Here is a 17461-nt window from a genome sequence, read left to right on the forward strand (position 1 = left end):
TCCATTTTCTCTCATTTCATCTCATCAAAACTTCTCGGCTATCCCCGCGAATCCGATGTTAGTCCACTTAGTTAAACTCGTTAGGCTGGTTAGAATGATCCCACTCACTAGCTAAGTAACAGTAGGTGGGTAGGTGGGTGATATACAAAGTAGATGTATCCAAGTCGGCGCGGCGTGGCTCGGCGGTGACGCTAGCGGGTAGGAGTGGAGTGAGTTGCGCGACTCGCTAGCTACAGTAGAGAGAGAGAGAGAAAGGCACAATCTTGCCAGCCGCTAAAGAGACAAGGAAGAAAGAAAGAAAGAAAGAAAGAAAGAAAGAAAGGAAGAAAGAAAGGAACCCCACCTACATCTGCAGACGTAGTAGGCATCCATCCCATCCGATCCATAAAAAAAAAAAAGCCAAATAAAAATATAAACAAACCGAATAACATCGGACTAACAAAAGGGATTCTCTAGAACCGAACCCTCGCTACTTAGCATACCCAAAAAGGATCTACGGGACTCACTCACCACCACCCAGCTCTCATTACCGCGCTAGCTACCAGCTACTTAGTAAGTCAGCTCGCCCCTCCTCCCTCACTGTAGCATCTTTTAACCTCCCGCTAGAATTTCAACCTCCCGAGATCTAAAAGAGAGTACCGTACCAATTTCAAACCCTTGAACCGACCAGCTAGGTAGCCAAAAGCAAGCTATCGATCGACCCGATCCGATCCGTGATCGATTTCTTTCCCGTCCCGTACCGCATCGAAAAGCCGGCCCGTTGTCGAAAAACGTCGCTCGGTTTTAGCATGCGCGTGAGATAGATCGCTGTGCCCCCTATCCTTCCAGCTAGGTAGGTAGTAAGCGGAGGAAAAATCTTCGGGGGGTTAGGGGGGGGCGCTTTTCAGCTTCTGCGATGTAGGTAGGTAGGTATGTAGGTATGTATGTAGGTATGTATGTAACAACTGTATGAAGCTAAGCTCGACAGACCAATTCCAATTCTAAGCTAAGCTAAGCTAAGCGAAGCGAAGTAGACTAAGCTTTTCCCCCCCCCCCTTTTCCACCAAAGACAAACAGCCGAGCAGGATCTCAAGTCACGAGACTCGCTTCGCTTACCTGTCATCCTCAGTAGAAACCTATTTGATATCTGCTTATCCATCTAGGTATCTAGTTGCCTCCATACACTGATCACGGGACTCTTTTCTCTGTTTATATGTCCTCCTTCTTTTTTTTTTTCTTAAAAAAAAAAGAGGATTCTTTGATCGCTTTATGGCTTTTAATGCTACCGGTAGAGGTACTATACTCTGCATACATAACATGTACCTACAGCGTTTAACATAGCCGCTCCACAGCTAACATCTATCACCTAGCGCTTCATTCTATCTACCGGTATACATACACAATGCAAGACACGTTACGGTGGTCGCGACCAGGCCTAGAGCACGTGTAGATCACACGCGACCGCGTGACTTCTACTGTTAGTTCCCGTCTTAGCAGGCCTGCCTGCAAGACCCCCCTTCCAGTATCTAGTTCTCTTTTCTTTTCTCCCCGTCTCTTCTCTCCTCCCCGTCTCTCTGTCTCAGTACAAAGCAGCGTACTCCTAGCTCGGACTACAACACTTACTTACTGCCTTTTGGCAGCCGTAGCAATACACATATATACATCCCTCATCCCTCAACCCTCATCCTTCTAAATCTAAAAAAAAAAAAAAAAAAAAAAAAAAAAAAGGAGAGGCTTTCCTCCGTTTTTCGTTTTTCCCTAGTATTTCATACCCGCATACACACACACACACACATACACATACACACCGGCCAGCGAAGAATGGATCTCTGAGCTTTTAGGTAGCGCTAGCTACGAACCTGCGATACTTTTTGAGAATATTCGTGAAAAAAGAAAGAAAAAAAAAATTGTACCGTAAACCAGAGGGTCCCCCCCCCCCCCCCCCCTCATAACCCCTCACAACCCCTTCTAGAAAAAAAAAAAAAAAAAAAGAAAAAGATCCCCATCTCTGCGGACAGACGAACCAGAATGGTCGGACAAGTAAAACATCTCACTCAAAAGGCCCATTCGCGCGAAAGAAAAGGGCAAGGAAGGGGCAAGGCAGATGCGGTCAAGATGGTCAAGAGGAAGAAGCAAGGGTGCCCACCCAACGGCCTATATTAAGAAAAAGAGTAGGTAGATAAAGTGGTAAAATAATAGGTAGAGGGATATATCTCTCCTTCTAATTCCAGATTCATGCATGCCACAAATCGCATATCAACCAACCCGCGCGTGATTCGGGGCCCGCCAAGAAAAATTCGCCGCCAGATAGCGAGGAAAAGAAGAAGAAGAAGAAAAAAAAATCCACCGGACCGAACTCCACAAATATCTCCACTTGGCCAACCGTCTGTTTTAGTGCCAGATCCCAATTCCCAACTCCCGACGCCAGCCCTCAAAACCGTCCCGCCGTAGTCGGCCGGAAATAGACCCAATCCCGCCCAGCAGCCCGGTCCCACCCAAAAATCACAAACGCCGGGTATCGAAGCACCTCCGAGTCAAACTTGGCCAGCGGATTTTACAGTCCGTACTGTACGCCCCCCCGATGCCGCTATCACCGAGCCCCCTATGCCAAGAGTCCAGCCCGCCAGATCATGCTCCAGCCCTACACCAGCTCCTTTTTCGTCATCTCGGGGCTATTATCCTCGGTCGAATCGCTCATGACGTCGTTCTTGTCGACAGGGGGTGAGCTACCCTCATTCGCGTTCGCACCGCCAATGGAAGGCCTCTTGCCACAGCTCTTCACCAGGATATGTCTCTGCTCGTTCAATCAGCCTCTTGTTTTATTTTCACAGTCAAGATTATGCCAGAGGGAGAAGGAGAACCGCCTCCCATAGGCTCCCCTCGGAATGGGATCCAGAACGAACCTTCAATGCATCTTTCCGCGTGAAGCTCTTCTCGCAATGGCCGCACGGGTACGGCTTCACGGCGAGGTGAATCTTCTTGTGGCGCTTCAAGTCGTGGTTGCGGTTGAAAGACTGCTGACACTGATCGCACTTGAACGGGCGGTCAGTGACGGGTAGCTGCCCGTGCGGGTGTTGCCCGTACATCTGTTGGTGGTGGTGCGGGTAGCCTTGCATGTTCATGCCGCCCACGAGGGCCATCTGGTTGCCCGGGTTGTGCAGGTTCGACATGATGGGACCGTTCATGGCGGGCAGCGGATACCGGTTATACGGCTGAGGGTAGCCTGGAGGGGCGACCATCGCGGAGTGGTTCTGGGCCGAGACGGGGGACATGCGATGTGAGGGCATGGAAGATGTGATGGGGGATTGCTGGGTGGGAGACTGGTGTACGTAGGTTGGGAAGGAGGATTGCTGCGGAGTGGAGGAAGGGGTGTAGTAGGTGGGAGTCGGAGGGGGCCGGCCGCCATAGGTATCGGGCGCATGAAGAGGACTTTGCTGAGAAGGTAGGTGCGACACTGCTGGTAGTCCAGGATGACTCATCTGCTGGTGTTGACTCTGCTCTTGCTGTGGATTCTGCTGACCTTGGTGATGCTGTTGCCGATGGTGGTGGTGGTGGTGGTGCTGCTGCTGCTGCTGCTGCTGATGCTGAGGCGCCAGAGTCGGCAAGCTCTGGTTCTGTGATTGGCCACCACCAGACATGGGAGTGGGAAACGGGGGAAGATTCAAGTCGTATGGTGGAGAAGGTCCTTCGCCGGCGCTCGGCGAGTGGGTACTCCGGCCTGGGTAGTTCAAAGGCGGCGAATACAAGGGACTGGGTCTCATGAGCGGGTATTGCTGATGCTGGTGTTGACCTTGGGCAAATGGTGCTGGCATCGACGGGGCTTGGCTGAAGGCGTACGATGGCTGCTGGGGAGTTGGCCAGAATCCCATCGATGGCTGGTATGGAGGCACGCCTTGGGATGAGCTCCCGGAGCTCCCACTCACGCTTGATGCCAGCGGGCTGAGGTCACTCGCGAGGCCCGCCGGAGGGGTCAGCACGCTGCTGACGATTGCTGGAGCGGGCTGGCTCGACGAGGCCGGCGCATAGGAAGGATACCGTGGGGGAGAGAAATGGTCTGTGGGCGGGGGGAGGTTGAAGGCTGGGAGGCTGCTGGTCGCGGGCCGGCGCGCGGTGAAGCTCTGAGTTTCCATCATGGAAGACGATGGCGACGACCACGGCGACTGCTTGGGCGAGCCGAAGACTTCGGGGAAGGACTCGTCGCGTAAGATGGGATTCGCCAGCAGATGGAGCAGCAAGTCTGAGGTCGGCTTTCTGACACCTGAGCCAGCCACTGCGTACTCGTGCAGCATGTAAATGGATGTCGAGGTGGATGGTGGCGGTTGGTGGTGGTAATGTGGTGGTAATGTGGTGGTAATGTTGTTGATGTTGATGTTTGGTGTTGATGTTTGGTGTTGCTGTTGCAGTTGCTGTTTTTGTTGTTGTTGTTGATATTGATCTTAATGTTGATCGCTGATCGTCTAGTGATCCCGTCTCGTCTCGTCTCGTCTCGTTTCGTCTTGTCTCGTCTGGTCACGTCTTTGTCGTCGGCGTCGAGGTCCGCCCTGGGTTGAAGAATGTGGAGCGGGCGATCACCTGGATGGCGGCCGAGGAGGCGCTGTTGATTTATGTCGCTACCACGTATTGGCGGCGAGCAGCCGTGGTCTGTGGGTCCCGTGTGCATTTGGCATTCTGGGATTGGGGGGGGGGAGGGGGGATTGAGTTTGGGGTTGGGGTTGGGGTTGGGGTTGGGTTGGGTTAGGATGGGATGGGATGAGATGGGATGGGATGGGATGGGATGTGATGGGATTGGAGGGGAGGGGTTTTAGAGTGGAGTGGGTTGGAAGCTGGAGAGATAATAGCAATACTCCGTAGCTGGGACGACCATTGGACAAGCATGCATGCAGGCCAGAGGGAGATGAGATGCTTGTTGTTGGAACTTGGAAATCCCAGACCGGCGGGAGAAGGTCGAATCTAGTCTAGTTTAGTCTAGTCTAGTCTAGTCTAGTCTAGTCTAGTCTAGTCAAGTCAAGTCAAGTCAAGTCAAGTCTCACCTAGTCTCACCCAGTCGTCTAGTCTAGTCTTATCTCGTCTAGTCGGTCAGCGGGGCCCAGCTGCTACTAACTTCTATGGAGCACACTACAACGATGATCCGACGCTAAGGCGGATAGCGCCCGCTTGGCAGAAGACCAAGGCCATACGGCACATACTACATGTAGGTAGTACTACTACTAACTGTACTTACCTACTTTACTTACAACTACTCAACTACTACTACTCAACTACTACTACTACTACTACTACTACTACTACTACTACTACTACTACTACTACTACTTTCCTCGTACTTCCGACGCTCCGGTGAGAGATGCGATCCGATCCGATCCGATCCGATCCCATCACATCCCATCCCATCCCATCCCATCCCATCTCGCCATGTGACGACCCTGCGCTAAAGTGCAAGTGAGGGGACGCGGTCGCTCGGGCTGGGAAATTTGAATCTTGAATCGCAACGGGGCCGGATGCGGGTCCGCAATGATTCAAACAAGCCAAACCCCAGTCCCTCAGCCAAGTAAGACCAAGAGAGAGAAGCTTCACCACGGGAGCCACACACCACGAGGCAACACAAGCTTCGCGTCCAAGATCGGGTATGTGAGACCAGGGCATCTCTCTTTCCATTGGCCGCATCACGAGCGAGGGATATATTTATATACATACATACATACATATATATATATATATATATATATATATATGCATATATATGCATATATATGCCATGGATACTAGGTTGGTCAGTCTAGGTACCTGATCTGTCGATATCTATCTGTCAACTCTAAACCAAGACCAAGTAAACCCACTCAACTCTCTCTCTCTCTCCCTCCCTCCCTCCCTCTCCCTCTCTCTCTCTCTCTCTCTCTCTCTCTCATTACTCGACGCAAGCATAATGAGCAGCAACGCACGCACCTCGAGTCAACCGCATGCATATCCCTCTCCTCCTCCCCCTCCCCCATCCCGAGCCAGCCGAGCGACATGTCGTAAGAGGGAGCCCAGCCAGCCGGAGCTGGGCTTAAGCCGCCGACTCGATAAGATGTATCGCGTGGCGGGGAGAGCTTGATTAGCGTCAGTCCGAGCAACACGGGAGCCATTCCAGGGGACGGCTGGCTGTGGCCCGTGAGTTGCGCGCGCGCGGTCTGCTTATCTACATCGCATCAGATGGGAAACAATACATATCGACATACCTTGCTAAACATATCAACATGTAAATATATAAATATATGAGTATATATCGACTGACAAAGGGAAGGGGGTGAGCTCCCATGGCGCGAGGGCGAGGACCTCTCGTGTCTTGCTTCACTCACACCCGGTCGTCTTCGATGTGGCAAATTGGATCCCCCAGACAGTAAAACCCAAACCCAAACCGTGCCAGCTCCCTTTTCGCCCGCTTCCCAATCTCCAAGATCCACAGCGACCTTTCTCACATCAACTCCTCTGATACTTCGCACGTATATCTATTCATCTTCGGGGGCTTGGCGGGCTAGCTTTCACATGATTTTTCCATCCCAAACCTCTGTCGCCCGACCAGAGATTTTCCGCTCTCGTCTCGATGGACCGCAAGCAAGCAAGCGGGCAAGCGAGCGAGCGAGCGAGCGAGCGATACTCATGCATGTAGATCCGGGGTCCGGTCAGCCAGCAGCATGCGCATGCGGCCTACGATTCGTACGTACATGGCAAGCAAGCCTGGGTCGTCTTTTCGGAAAAAAGGTGTGTGTGTGAGAGAGAGAGAGAGAAGAGGGCACCACTTTGCAAAAAAGTACATCTGGTCGTCGCGGTTTCTCGGGAGTCCACGCACCAAAGCTTCTCTTTCCGACCAGCTGTCAGACCAGGCAAGGCAGGAAATCAATAGTTGTCTGGTCGTTTCGTACTGACCTGATCTCCCCCCCTTCCCCCCCCCCCTCCGACCGGAATGTTCACGGCGGCCTTCCGTGATGAAAACTAACGGACGGGATCGCTTCCTCGCTTAAAGCTGGGAAGGTGGTACATTACCTAGGTACCTACCTAGGTATCTACCGGTATATCGTGCCCATTCCCCCCTTCCCTCCCCTCCTTTTTGTTTTGTTTTGTTTTTTTTTTGCTTTTCTCGATCCCGGCCTAGGTTGGACCCTTTTCACTCTCTCTCGGCTTTCTTGTAAAAGCTTTTCGTACGTATGTACCGTACACCTAAACTAATCTACCTGCAGGCTCGCTTGGATTGCCCGGTTGATCCCACTGATCTGCCCCGGGGGGAAGGGGAGGGGAGGGGTGGGCTCTGTCTCAGAAAGAAAGAAAGAAAGAAAGAAAGAAAGAAGGAACACAACTCCATTCGGACATCCCTTGCTTTCCTTCGGACATTGTTCTCCTCGCCATGTATTTATCTACACGATCGGTAGGTAGATCTGGGAGGCGATATACGGAAATTACATTGCATACCCGTGAGACCAGATTTCAACAGATCAGCGACCCTTAGCGCGCTTCTGGATAGGTACGGTACCGTAGACGACCAGGAGAGTGAGCAGCGAGCAGCGGGACGGATTGATTAATTAAGCTACGCCGAGAGAGAGCTTGAGCTCTTGTACCTACTGCACACTGCACTGCACTGCACTGCACTGCACTGCACGTCCCTCCAGTGCCCACTCCCTGAACGCCCTCGGGTCGGTCCAGCAGCATCTTTCGATTTTCGCTGTCGACTGTAGGAGCAAGCGACCCGTCCACCTGATCCTGGCCCTGACATCCGCCGCGTGTCTATAGTCCATATCCCCTTGCTCGATGTCCGTGCGGCGTGCTCTCGAAATGTCCTCTTTGTGACAGGCAGGAAAGCAATCTGGCCTGATCATCTATATCGACCGACCGCTCTGGGTCCGGTCCCGGAGGGCGCCGCGCAAGAGAAGGATAAAAAGATACTGCGGATCTTTCTGGGTGGATTATTGTTGTTGTTGTTGTTGTGGGCCGCGCCCGATGGGACGGACAGTTCTGTTTCTGTCTCGCTCGCAGGCGCGAACAGTTTGAAGCGAGGCATCCGAGAAAAGGCGGGAGAAACCCACGAGGCGTGCGGACATCGAACTGGCAAAACAGTGCATGGAATACTTCATTCCAGCCCTCATCCTTCCCACTTCCTCTCAGCCTCTGCAGATGTGACGGTCAACGGGCGGTAACGAGAGCACCTACCGGCTCTGCCTGCCTGCCTGCCTGCCTGCCTGGACTCCCGATATAGCAACTCCCCCTCGCTTAGTGGTCCAGAGCCAACAGAGAAGACGGTAACACGAGATCACAGCAAGGACGGGGAACCGAGTAACCTCTCGAGGACGTACGCGACGGGTTCCTGTTCGGTCCCGGCTGAGCTGAGCTGGGCTGGGCTGAGGCTGGGCTTGCCATCATGCCGCCGCCTCTCCGCCGCCCCCTTTCCCAGCATCTTGGGAGTATCTTATGCTGGTAGCTGCTCGCACGCAGTTGCGTCTCGTGCTCGCCGTCGTACACAGCTAAGTACCCAGTCCCAACCTAACAGCTCGATATCTTCGGGACGGCGCCGTGCCACCCAGCGACCGTCCGCTATTGGGGACTTCTGGAAGACGGTCACCGCTACACATGTGCTATTCTGGGAAGGTCACTGGAGCGCACCACAGGCACCGAAGAAGTATTTGAGCTGAGAGGTAGATGTCACGGCCACGCTGGGCAATATCCGCACATTCCCAGCTGGACTGGCGGTGCTCTCGCTCCTGAGACATATCCATCTCCCCTCGTCCGTCGCGCACGAAAACGCCAACGGGATGCAGGGAGTGACATTCTACAGAGCCGCATCTTAGGGGCGTCCACACGGTGTGCCACTTTGGTTGGCCAACCGTGAACATCGGTCTTGCGTACAAGTCCTGGTCGTTTCTATATATAAATTTTCGCAACTGTTATCGGCAGGCCAGCTTGGGACGCATGACACCGAATTGGCCAGTCCAAACCGCGGGCAAGCCCCTCTCTCCTGGGCCCGGGGGTAAGGTGAGGTGACAGCTGAAAACTCAAATACACTCTCAGCAAGGTGACCTATGTTTCGAGATGAGATTCGGCCATTAGGAGAGGAGGTGCTGCTGCTGCTGCTGCTGCTGCTGTATGCAGCTATCCAGCCGAGGACAGCCATCCATCTATGCGGAGAACCCTTGCATCAATCCGCACCTCAACCCACAACAAGGCAGGCCGGCCTCAGAATAGCATCAACCCAGAATCCTGGTTTTCCTGCGCCTCCCAACGCCAGCCAGCGCACGCTGTTCCCGTCCCCGATGGACGAGAGTCCTTTCCAGCAACGCGCGGTCGGCTACACCACAGCATCTGTCCGACGAAAGTTTCCGACCGCCCACCAGGAGCCGCCGCGCTACCCGCTACCACCCACTCCTTACCGCGAACGGAGAATTGCATGATCGTGAGGAAACCCTTTCGTCTCATCCCCTGCATGCCAAAGAGTCCAGTGGCGGCGACGCCGTGGCGAACGCCAACCCTCCCGAGCGAACGGGCAAATGGAAAGCCCTTGGACACCACGACGTTCCGCCCCCCAGCCCGCGCCCACAAAAATACGGACGGGACGTTACACACAAACTAAAATCCCGCGCATCTGTCCCACCGAAAACCGGGATGTGCAGTAGAGTAGATGCACGCTCCCACTACACAGTTTTGACATGTATCGGGGAGTCTGGGTAAGGTGTCTCTGAAATTCGCGCTGCGCTGCGCTGGGCCACGCCCGGAAAAGCCGCCGTTCAAATGCCAGAAAAAAAAAAGTTCAGATTGAAGATGGAGATTAGATTGAGATTTGACGCTCTGCCGTGTCGTCTCCCCTCCCCCTCTTGGGCTTCGTCCGAATGATTCCCATCGGCAGAAGCAGGCAGGCAGGCAAGCAGACAGGCTTTCAGCTCTCGACTCCCACCGTCTTGGCGCAAATGTCCTTTTCGTCTTCTCAAGGGCAGAAAAGACGCGAGATCTCTTTTCTGATTCGCTCGACGACGACGACGGAGACGGAAACTGGAACTGGCAAGATTGCAACTTGCGATCACTAAATCGACACCGCCTGCGCCTGTGCCGCGCCCGCGTCGTACCGCCCTGAGATTGCTTCGCGGACGTGCAAGACAAAGGAACAGACAGGAACAACCTCGCTCCTAACCACACGTTCGCAGGACGAGACGTGTCTCCCGCTCCCTTTTCGATACTGCCCTTGCCCCTTCCCCCTTCTCCCTCTCCCGTGATCTCTGCCCTGATCTGCATTCACGAACGTTCAGCGCGGGGCTGAGAAGGTGAGAAAATGCCCTCCGGTTTCCGTCCTGCCGTTGCGCATCGCATGGCGTACGGAGAGAAGAGACGCGGCATGAGTTGAATGACACGGGGAGGTAGTCGGAGCAGATAGATAGATAAGATAGATAGATAAGATAGATCGGTCTTCTCTCCGGTACCCATACCGAAACTTGCTGGTCGGCAGGCAGGCAGGCAGGCAGGCATTGCGGTTGGCTAGCAGAAGTTCGCCACTCTCCCAATTTTTTCATTTTTCATTTTTCTCTTTCATTTTTCTCTTTTTTTCTCTTTTTTTTCTCTTTCTCTTTTTTTTTTTCCTTTTTTTTCTCTCAGCTGCCCCTTGCTATACGCGCCTACTTACTCAAGCCTGACCTGCACGGAGTGCGATCTAGCCATCCATTGTGCTCGCTCGCTCGCTCGCTCGCTTGCTCGGGATGGATTACCAGTGCTGGTGTCCTGTCCCCGTCTCGGAAGAATGATGCGACAACAGCTCGTAATACCTCCCTACCTACCTACCTCCCTGAAAGCCAAGCGGTATGGTACGGTACGGTATGGCTCGACCCTTGTATCATATCATGTTTATATCATATTTATATCATATTTATATCATATCAAAGCGTGCGCACACCGAGCGAGCTTGGGAGTGACGTTCGTTCGTTCGTTCTTCGGTTTATCTTGTGTTCTCAAGCGCGGAGGTGAGTGGGTGCGCCCAGGCGCTGGTTGCTTTCTTTCTTTCTTTCTTTCTTTCTTTCTTTCTTTCTCCTAGCTAGCTAGCAGCTCACTAGCGACGGGAGGAGGCGAGGCTACTAGACAATTAGGTATGCAAGATGCAAGATGCGAGATAGAAGATGCAGGATGCAAGATAGAAGATGCAGGATGCAAGATATGAGATGCAAGATGCAAGATGCAAGATATAAGATATAAGATACGAGGCGAGCTGAAACTGGTTTTGTGTAGTGAATTTGGTAGATAAAAGGCGGTAGAGATCAAAGAGGGCGAGAGAGAGAGAGAGAGAGAGAGAGAGAGAGAGAGAGAGAGAGAGAAAAGAAGAAGCCCTTGTGCTGAAAAAAAGTTTCTGGACGGCAGCTATGGAGTGGAGGTATGTGGCTGCCACATGCTACGCTTCGTAAAGATCCTGCTTCAAGTCTTCGATAGCCCGCCCTTTTTGTATTCTACTGACTCTATCTGAACTTCAAAGACGACAGCTTCCAAGTATTATGTCCCGCCTTTGGCTTGAGTTTGGTTACACTATGCTCCTAGCGAGCATTAACCGTAAAGATGGTACGAGTAAAACGTTGGTATTGATCCTTGTACAAGTGATTGCATTCTCAGTTATACATATCGAAGGCTGGTATCTTCCCTGTGTATACTATGCGCAACTATCCAGGTGGGCCTCCCCACCCCCTTCATTTTACTTTAGCTATTTATTTCTTCTTATACTCCTCCGGACCGACCATCAACTCTGGGCGGACGAGCCTGTCAAAGTCCTCTTCACTCAAAGCCTTGAGCTCCATAGCCGACTCCTTCAAGGTCAAGCCCTTCTTGTGGGCGTTCTTTGCAACCTTGCTGGCCATGTCGTATCCAATCAACGGGTTCAGGCAGGTGACCAACATCAACCTGGTTTCATCAGTTTCGATCACCGAGTGGTAGAAAGAGGGAGCTTACGATTCCTTCATGATGTTGCTGATCTTATCCTCGTTGGCTTGCAGACCAACAACCAAGTTCTTCTCGAAACTCTTCATGCCATCAGTGAGAATACGGATGCTGTGCAAGAGGTTTCGGATGACCAAAGGCTTGAAGACGTTCAATTCAAACTGTCCGTTCATGCCTCCGATGGTAGTAGCCGTGTGGTTACCAATGACCTGGGCGCAAACCATGGTCAAGGCCTCACATTGAGTTGGGTTGACCTTTCCGGGCATGATACTGCTTCCAGGCTCGTTTTCTGGCAGAGCCAACTCTCCAAGTCCACAACGGGGTCCAGATCCGAGATATCTAATGTCCTGAGCGATCTTGAATAGAGAGGATGCAAGAGTGTTCAAAGAGCCGGAAGCTTGAACGATAGCATCGTGAGCAGCGAGAGACTCAAACTTGTTAGGGGCAGTCTCAAACTTGGTGCCAGTCATTTTGGTGACCTCGGTAGCGATCGCTTCCGCAAATCCCTTATACGTATTGATTCCAGTTCCTACAGCAGTTCCTCCCTGGGCAAGCAGGCGGAGATCTGGGAGAGATGACTCAACACGCTTGATTCCAAAGTCGAGTTGGGCAACATATCCGGAGAATTCTTGGGCCAGAGTCAAAGGCGTGGCATCCTGCAGATGTGTACGCCCAATCTTGATAATTTTCTTCGCCTCGAAATCATCAACCTTGGCTTGGAGAGCAGCACGGAGAGACTTGATAGCCGGGATCAATTCCTGCTCAATCTCAAGCACTGCGGCGATGTGCATAACCGTAGGGAAGGTATCGTTGGAGGAGGCGCTCATGTTGACATGGTCGTTAGGATGGACTGGCTTCTTGCTGCCCATCTTTCCTCCCAAAATCTCAATAGCACGATTTGAGATGACTTCGTTGGCATTCATGTTGGACTGGGTTCCAGAGCCAGTTTGCCAGACCACGAGCGGGAAGTGGTCGATGAGCTTGAGGGAAGCTACCTCCGCCGCGGCTTCTTGAATAGCCTTTCCAATCTTTGGGTCTGTCGAACTGGTGAGCTCCTGTTCATGTAGTATTGTTCAGAGGGCCGTACCAAGTCCGAACTGCATGTTGACGGTTGCCGCAGCTCCCTTCAGGATACCGAACGCCTTGACGATCGGAGGAGGCATGCGGTCCTGCGGCTGGTTGATCTTGAAGTTCTCCAAGGATCGCTCTGTTTGTGCTCCCCAGTATTTGTCTGCCGCTACTTGCACCTCTCCAAAGGCATCTGTCTCTGCTCGTGTAGCTGCCATTCGATATGCGGATGCGGTTGCGTGAAAGTTTCGGTTGAAGCGGGGTTGTAGGGATTTAGAAGCTGTTCGAGTAGCTGTATTTGAGGAGCAGGTGATACGAGCGGTATGTATAGAGCGAGAAGTCGTAGCTGTAGCTGCTGATTTGCAGGTTTGCGCCATCGCGAATGATAATGGCTTGAGGCCCGGAGCTGCCGCCGCGGGCTTTGCAGCTGAGAATGCTGACCGCAGCATGATGATTGGACTGTATTAATAGGGATTGGTCGTAAAGAGTTCAAGGGGGGTCAATTGATGACCTGGAGATGTGGGAAGCTGTGTAGAGGAGTTGAGAGAAGGAGGATGTCATCACCCGTCGTTTGAATAAGATTCTGGAGGAGTTCAATAGATGATGTAGTAGTAGTTCCCACTAGCTTCCGGAGCTATGCCGGGCCGAGAGCGGGCGATGTCGGGAATAGCCGCTGCAACTTTCTTCTTTGGAACCCTGCTATTTGACTCGGGACATGGAATCGCCCATTCAAATATCGACATCAACGGGATGAAGACGAAAAGTTGACAACAACTTATACCGCGACGCCGTATCTGTCCCAGAACCAGCCGGAAGAGCCTGTTCAAGGTTGAGCTCTACAGAAGTCCCCCGTGTATGTTTGGCTTCTTCGCTCCGGCAGAACATTTACCCTTCAAGATAGCTTTCGTCTATATACAATCTCTTCGTCTCTCCATTTCGATTCGTGGCCGCATTCTCTGTAAGTATCTACTTTTTAGAAAGTTGTATTCGTTATAGTTCGGAATTCATGGTGCTGTGAACGCTCGAATCGCCTGACTTTCTGCTCCTTGCAGAAGGCCCGATGAATGGTTACAAGTGTCCAAGGCTTCACACGTACACGGCAGATTCTCTTGTTGTTCTACTTATATTAGATGAACACCTGAATTGACTTGAGATAGTATCTAGCAACTCAAGTATGGACCTAGAGGCAAATTCGAGGTGGAAACTCAAACTTTCATCCGTTCATTCGGTAAAGATCGGGTCCAAACTTGATGATTGTCGTGAGCCCAACTGTTGTAAAAGGCGACATAGAAGCTTCGTTGGAATAAATTTTCTGTCCGGAGATTCAATTGTTTTAACCAGCTTGATTAAGGACCGAATAAATGCACTGAGCCTTCAACAAATGGTGGGGATTCTGAGTGAATGTTGGAGCCTTGACGATCGTCGCGATTGCTACCCAATATTAAGTGCAAACCTCGTCTGAAGCACCACCTCAAGTCGTGAACTCTAGGGTCAACGTGCGTAGCTGAGTGCGAATCTTGGCCTTGATTTTCTACCAGTTCTCTCTCTCAACTAGCTTACTCGAGCAAATAGGCTATTTGGCTACATGCAGCAGCTGGCCAAATAGAGAAAACGCTTAGCACGCTAAGCAAGCTTAAGGCGTCCCTAGCAATATAGAGAGCCGTTCTCTACAATCATTCCCCCCTCTAATTTGAAATGGTGAAAGGAACAACGATAAATTGGAGCTCTAAGACTACGAAGCGCACCTTCGCGTGTTTACATTTCTATTAAAGAAGGTCATTTTCTTAAGAATTAGAGCAATAGGCTTTTATAAAATGGCTCATCCTTAATTAGAGTCTTTTGGTTTGCGAAAAAAGATGGGTTGAAGAAGGAAGGGATAGGGCAAGAATAGAAGAGTGATTGCGAAAGAGTATAGGATTTGGTAAATAGAATTATGGATGATTGAGAGGGCCTTCCATATTCGGTGTCGAGATTCGATGCTAGGATCATTGTCATCATTATCGCTACTGTCATTCTGCCCGCAGATTTGACACCTTTGCCAGAGAGGAAGGGTCGTCCAGGCAATCGGCAAGTATGGCCGAGGGGGGTGAGCTCACCGGAAGGGAGGTAAGAATTTCTAATAGCTAGGGGGGAGGCCGTCGTGGTAAAGACGTTGAAGGAGAACCGGCCACAAAGCTTTCGAGAGTCAGCATGATTCGCTGCAAGCAGCAGATATATATATGTCCAGGCTGTCGAGCGCCTTGAATCTTCTACTCGCATCATGACTATGTGCATATTCCATAATATTTATCTGTGTATATCATTCCAGTTCAAAGTTAATCATAGCCTCCGAATCTGATTCCTTGTATCTTTGATTGTTCGTGCCTTCATTTCTCATCAAGCACAGTGAATCGTTGTCTGCTCACTGGGGGAGGTGTTCAATTTTGTTGCATACAAACTGACCATGGAACCTAATGGTTTATACTCCCCAAATCGTGCATCGAAACCATCCAAGAATTTCAGACATTACTTAGGTGCTTTGACGGGATGGCTGAGCCACTGTTAATTTGGTGCCGTACTTATTGCTACATGCAAGCGTATCGATGCGGATGGTAAGATGCCTACCTACCTAGATAAGAGAGTTTTCATACTATACATGGCCGCTGAGAGCCCTCGCTGTGATGGCCTGAGGCTGCCAGGCCTCCTAGGAGCATGTGCGCGCTAGGGGAGTACATAGACTTCTCCCACCAAGGAGAACTTGGAAATATCATCCTCTCCACACAAGCCCCCCCCCCCCCCCCCCCACTGAAGTGGTGACCTACGCAGGGATCGAACCTGCAATCTCTTGATTCGCAGTCAAGGAACGATATATACGAATACCAGATCATCAGCCACCAGCAACACCAACTGCAAACATCCAGCAACCTTCCCCGAGAACTCAGCACCAAAAACCTCCGATTCCAACCACAAACGTCCAGTCACACGGTTCCTTCCCTCACAAGCTTTCCCCCCCCACTGAAGTCTCGCACAGAGTTGTCGTCAACTGAAAAGCCGCTGTCACATCCCTGGGAACTAGTACTAAAGTAGTCCAGCGTTGTCAAAAACCATGTAATTTTGTCACTTCACTCTAAACTGACACCCAATTATTTCTACTTCCCAACCCGCTGTTCCGTAGAGCTTACAGCTCAAGCAGGCGTCCGTGGCCTCTGAAAACACGAAATCGCGTCCTCCAAATCTGTACGGACGAGCGCGAAGAAAAGGGAAATAGCCATGGAAAAGTATTGTTTGTTTGCTTTCCTTCGCCGAAAACCTCCCGCCAAGCACAATCACGCAGCGTCGTCTAATTCGTAAACGAATTGCTATATTGACACCAAGATACCCAGCAAGACGTCTACGGACTCGGATCTGATCCCGTGGTAACGGCGCCGAGACGCTTGTCTTCAGCTCGCTCGCTTATTTATTTACGTTCAGGGGTTGGTACATACGGAGGCGTAAAGGCGGCCGATTTACCAGGACGAGAATCGAGCTGCATCATTATGCCGTGGAGAGCAGAGAGGAGATTGAAGCGAAGCTACTCAGGGGAAATGGCATGACGGGTCCGAAGGGGGGGGGGGGGGGGGGGGCGCTCTGGGAAGAGGTTGAAAATACGACGCCGTATGTTTAATTGTAGTGAGATAGATGGCGGCTTATGAGCCGTGAGATCCAAGGAGGTGATTTTCGAAATATGTCCTCTCAAACACTCAAATAATGTGTTCTCCTGGTACTTGGAAAACCTTAGCCTTCAATCCTGCTTCTTTTGCGTTTAGGGTAGAACGATCGCCACTCTGCTCTGTCTCTCGTGGCAGCCATTGATGTGGTCGCCGGGATACTCGTCGTATTGCTGCGGCTTCTATGGTAGCACTTGTTGCATTTCCATCCATTGTGGCCCAATCGTGAGATACTACATGCAACCCTTTCTCATTTCACAGCTGTTTACACTTTAGTCCTTTGGGGGAGTGCGGGTTGACGTCAGCCTTAACGCCATGGCAAACGTCGTCTCCCCTCATTTCACCGTCTCGGCTCGGCATGACTGCCTTTTCTCTTTGTTTACTTCCAATCACACATATATCCTCTCCGCCTGAACGCAACCCCTCGGCGTTCGTCACACCACCAGTTTAAGTTCGCGTGAAACCAGGCCTCGTGAAAATATGAAATAGAGAGATAAGAGATCGGAGCTCATACAAACTATATGACTATCAAGCTTCACGGTCTAGCTGGGGGTGTCCGGACGAGCTGGAGGCAGGTGCCACTTGAACCGATCGCCGATGAGACAGGGGGGTTTTTTTCAAACAAGTTCTGCTAGACTTTGTTGGTCATCTGGGTAAGGGGGCTAAGTAGTTGTAGTATGTTCGGGGCAGCCACCTCCTCGAAAGGCTCTTATCATTTGCTTGTCCTCTTTTTGCCATGTTTCCCTTTTGCTTCGTCGCTCTTGGGGGTTCTTCTTGGCTTTTTGGATCATGCGAAATGA

General features: G+C 51.5%; 3 protein-coding genes across 3 annotated transcripts; 1 reads left to right on the forward strand and 2 right to left on the reverse strand.

Annotated features, from left to right (window-relative positions):
* Positions 1-2620: 2620 nt before the first annotated feature.
* On the reverse strand, positions 2621-4268 carry L3040_000130 (uncharacterized protein; the record flags this gene model as incomplete). The annotated part of the gene is made up of 2 exons (XM_007295154.2): positions 2621-2773; positions 2883-4268. The coding sequence occupies 2 exons, from the start codon at positions 4266-4268 to the stop codon at positions 2621-2623; spliced, it is 1539 nt and encodes a 512-aa protein (XP_007295216.2).
* A 7410-nt stretch (positions 4269-11678) lies between these two features.
* On the reverse strand, positions 11679-13424 carry L3040_000131 (uncharacterized protein; the record flags this gene model as incomplete). The annotated part of the gene is made up of 3 exons (XM_007295156.1): positions 11679-11871; positions 11920-12943; positions 12995-13424. 3 exons carry the CDS (start codon positions 13422-13424, stop codon positions 11679-11681), a joined length of 1647 nt encoding a protein of 548 aa, XP_007295218.1.
* A 406-nt stretch (positions 13425-13830) lies between these two features.
* On the forward strand, positions 13831-14581 carry L3040_000132 (uncharacterized protein; the record flags this gene model as incomplete). The annotated part of the gene is made up of 4 exons (XM_066155030.1): positions 13831-13933; positions 14133-14234; positions 14465-14471; positions 14548-14581. 4 exons carry the CDS (start codon positions 13831-13833, stop codon positions 14579-14581), a joined length of 246 nt encoding a protein of 81 aa, XP_066013093.1.
* Between the last annotated feature and the right edge of the window lie 2880 nt (positions 14582-17461).

The sequence above is a fragment of the Drepanopeziza brunnea genome (genome assembly GCF_022702325.1).
Source record: "Drepanopeziza brunnea f. sp. 'multigermtubi' strain 214-2 chromosome Unknown ctg1, whole genome shotgun sequence".
In the NCBI taxonomy this organism is placed as follows: domain Eukaryota; kingdom Fungi; phylum Ascomycota; class Leotiomycetes; order Helotiales; family Drepanopezizaceae; genus Drepanopeziza; species Drepanopeziza brunnea.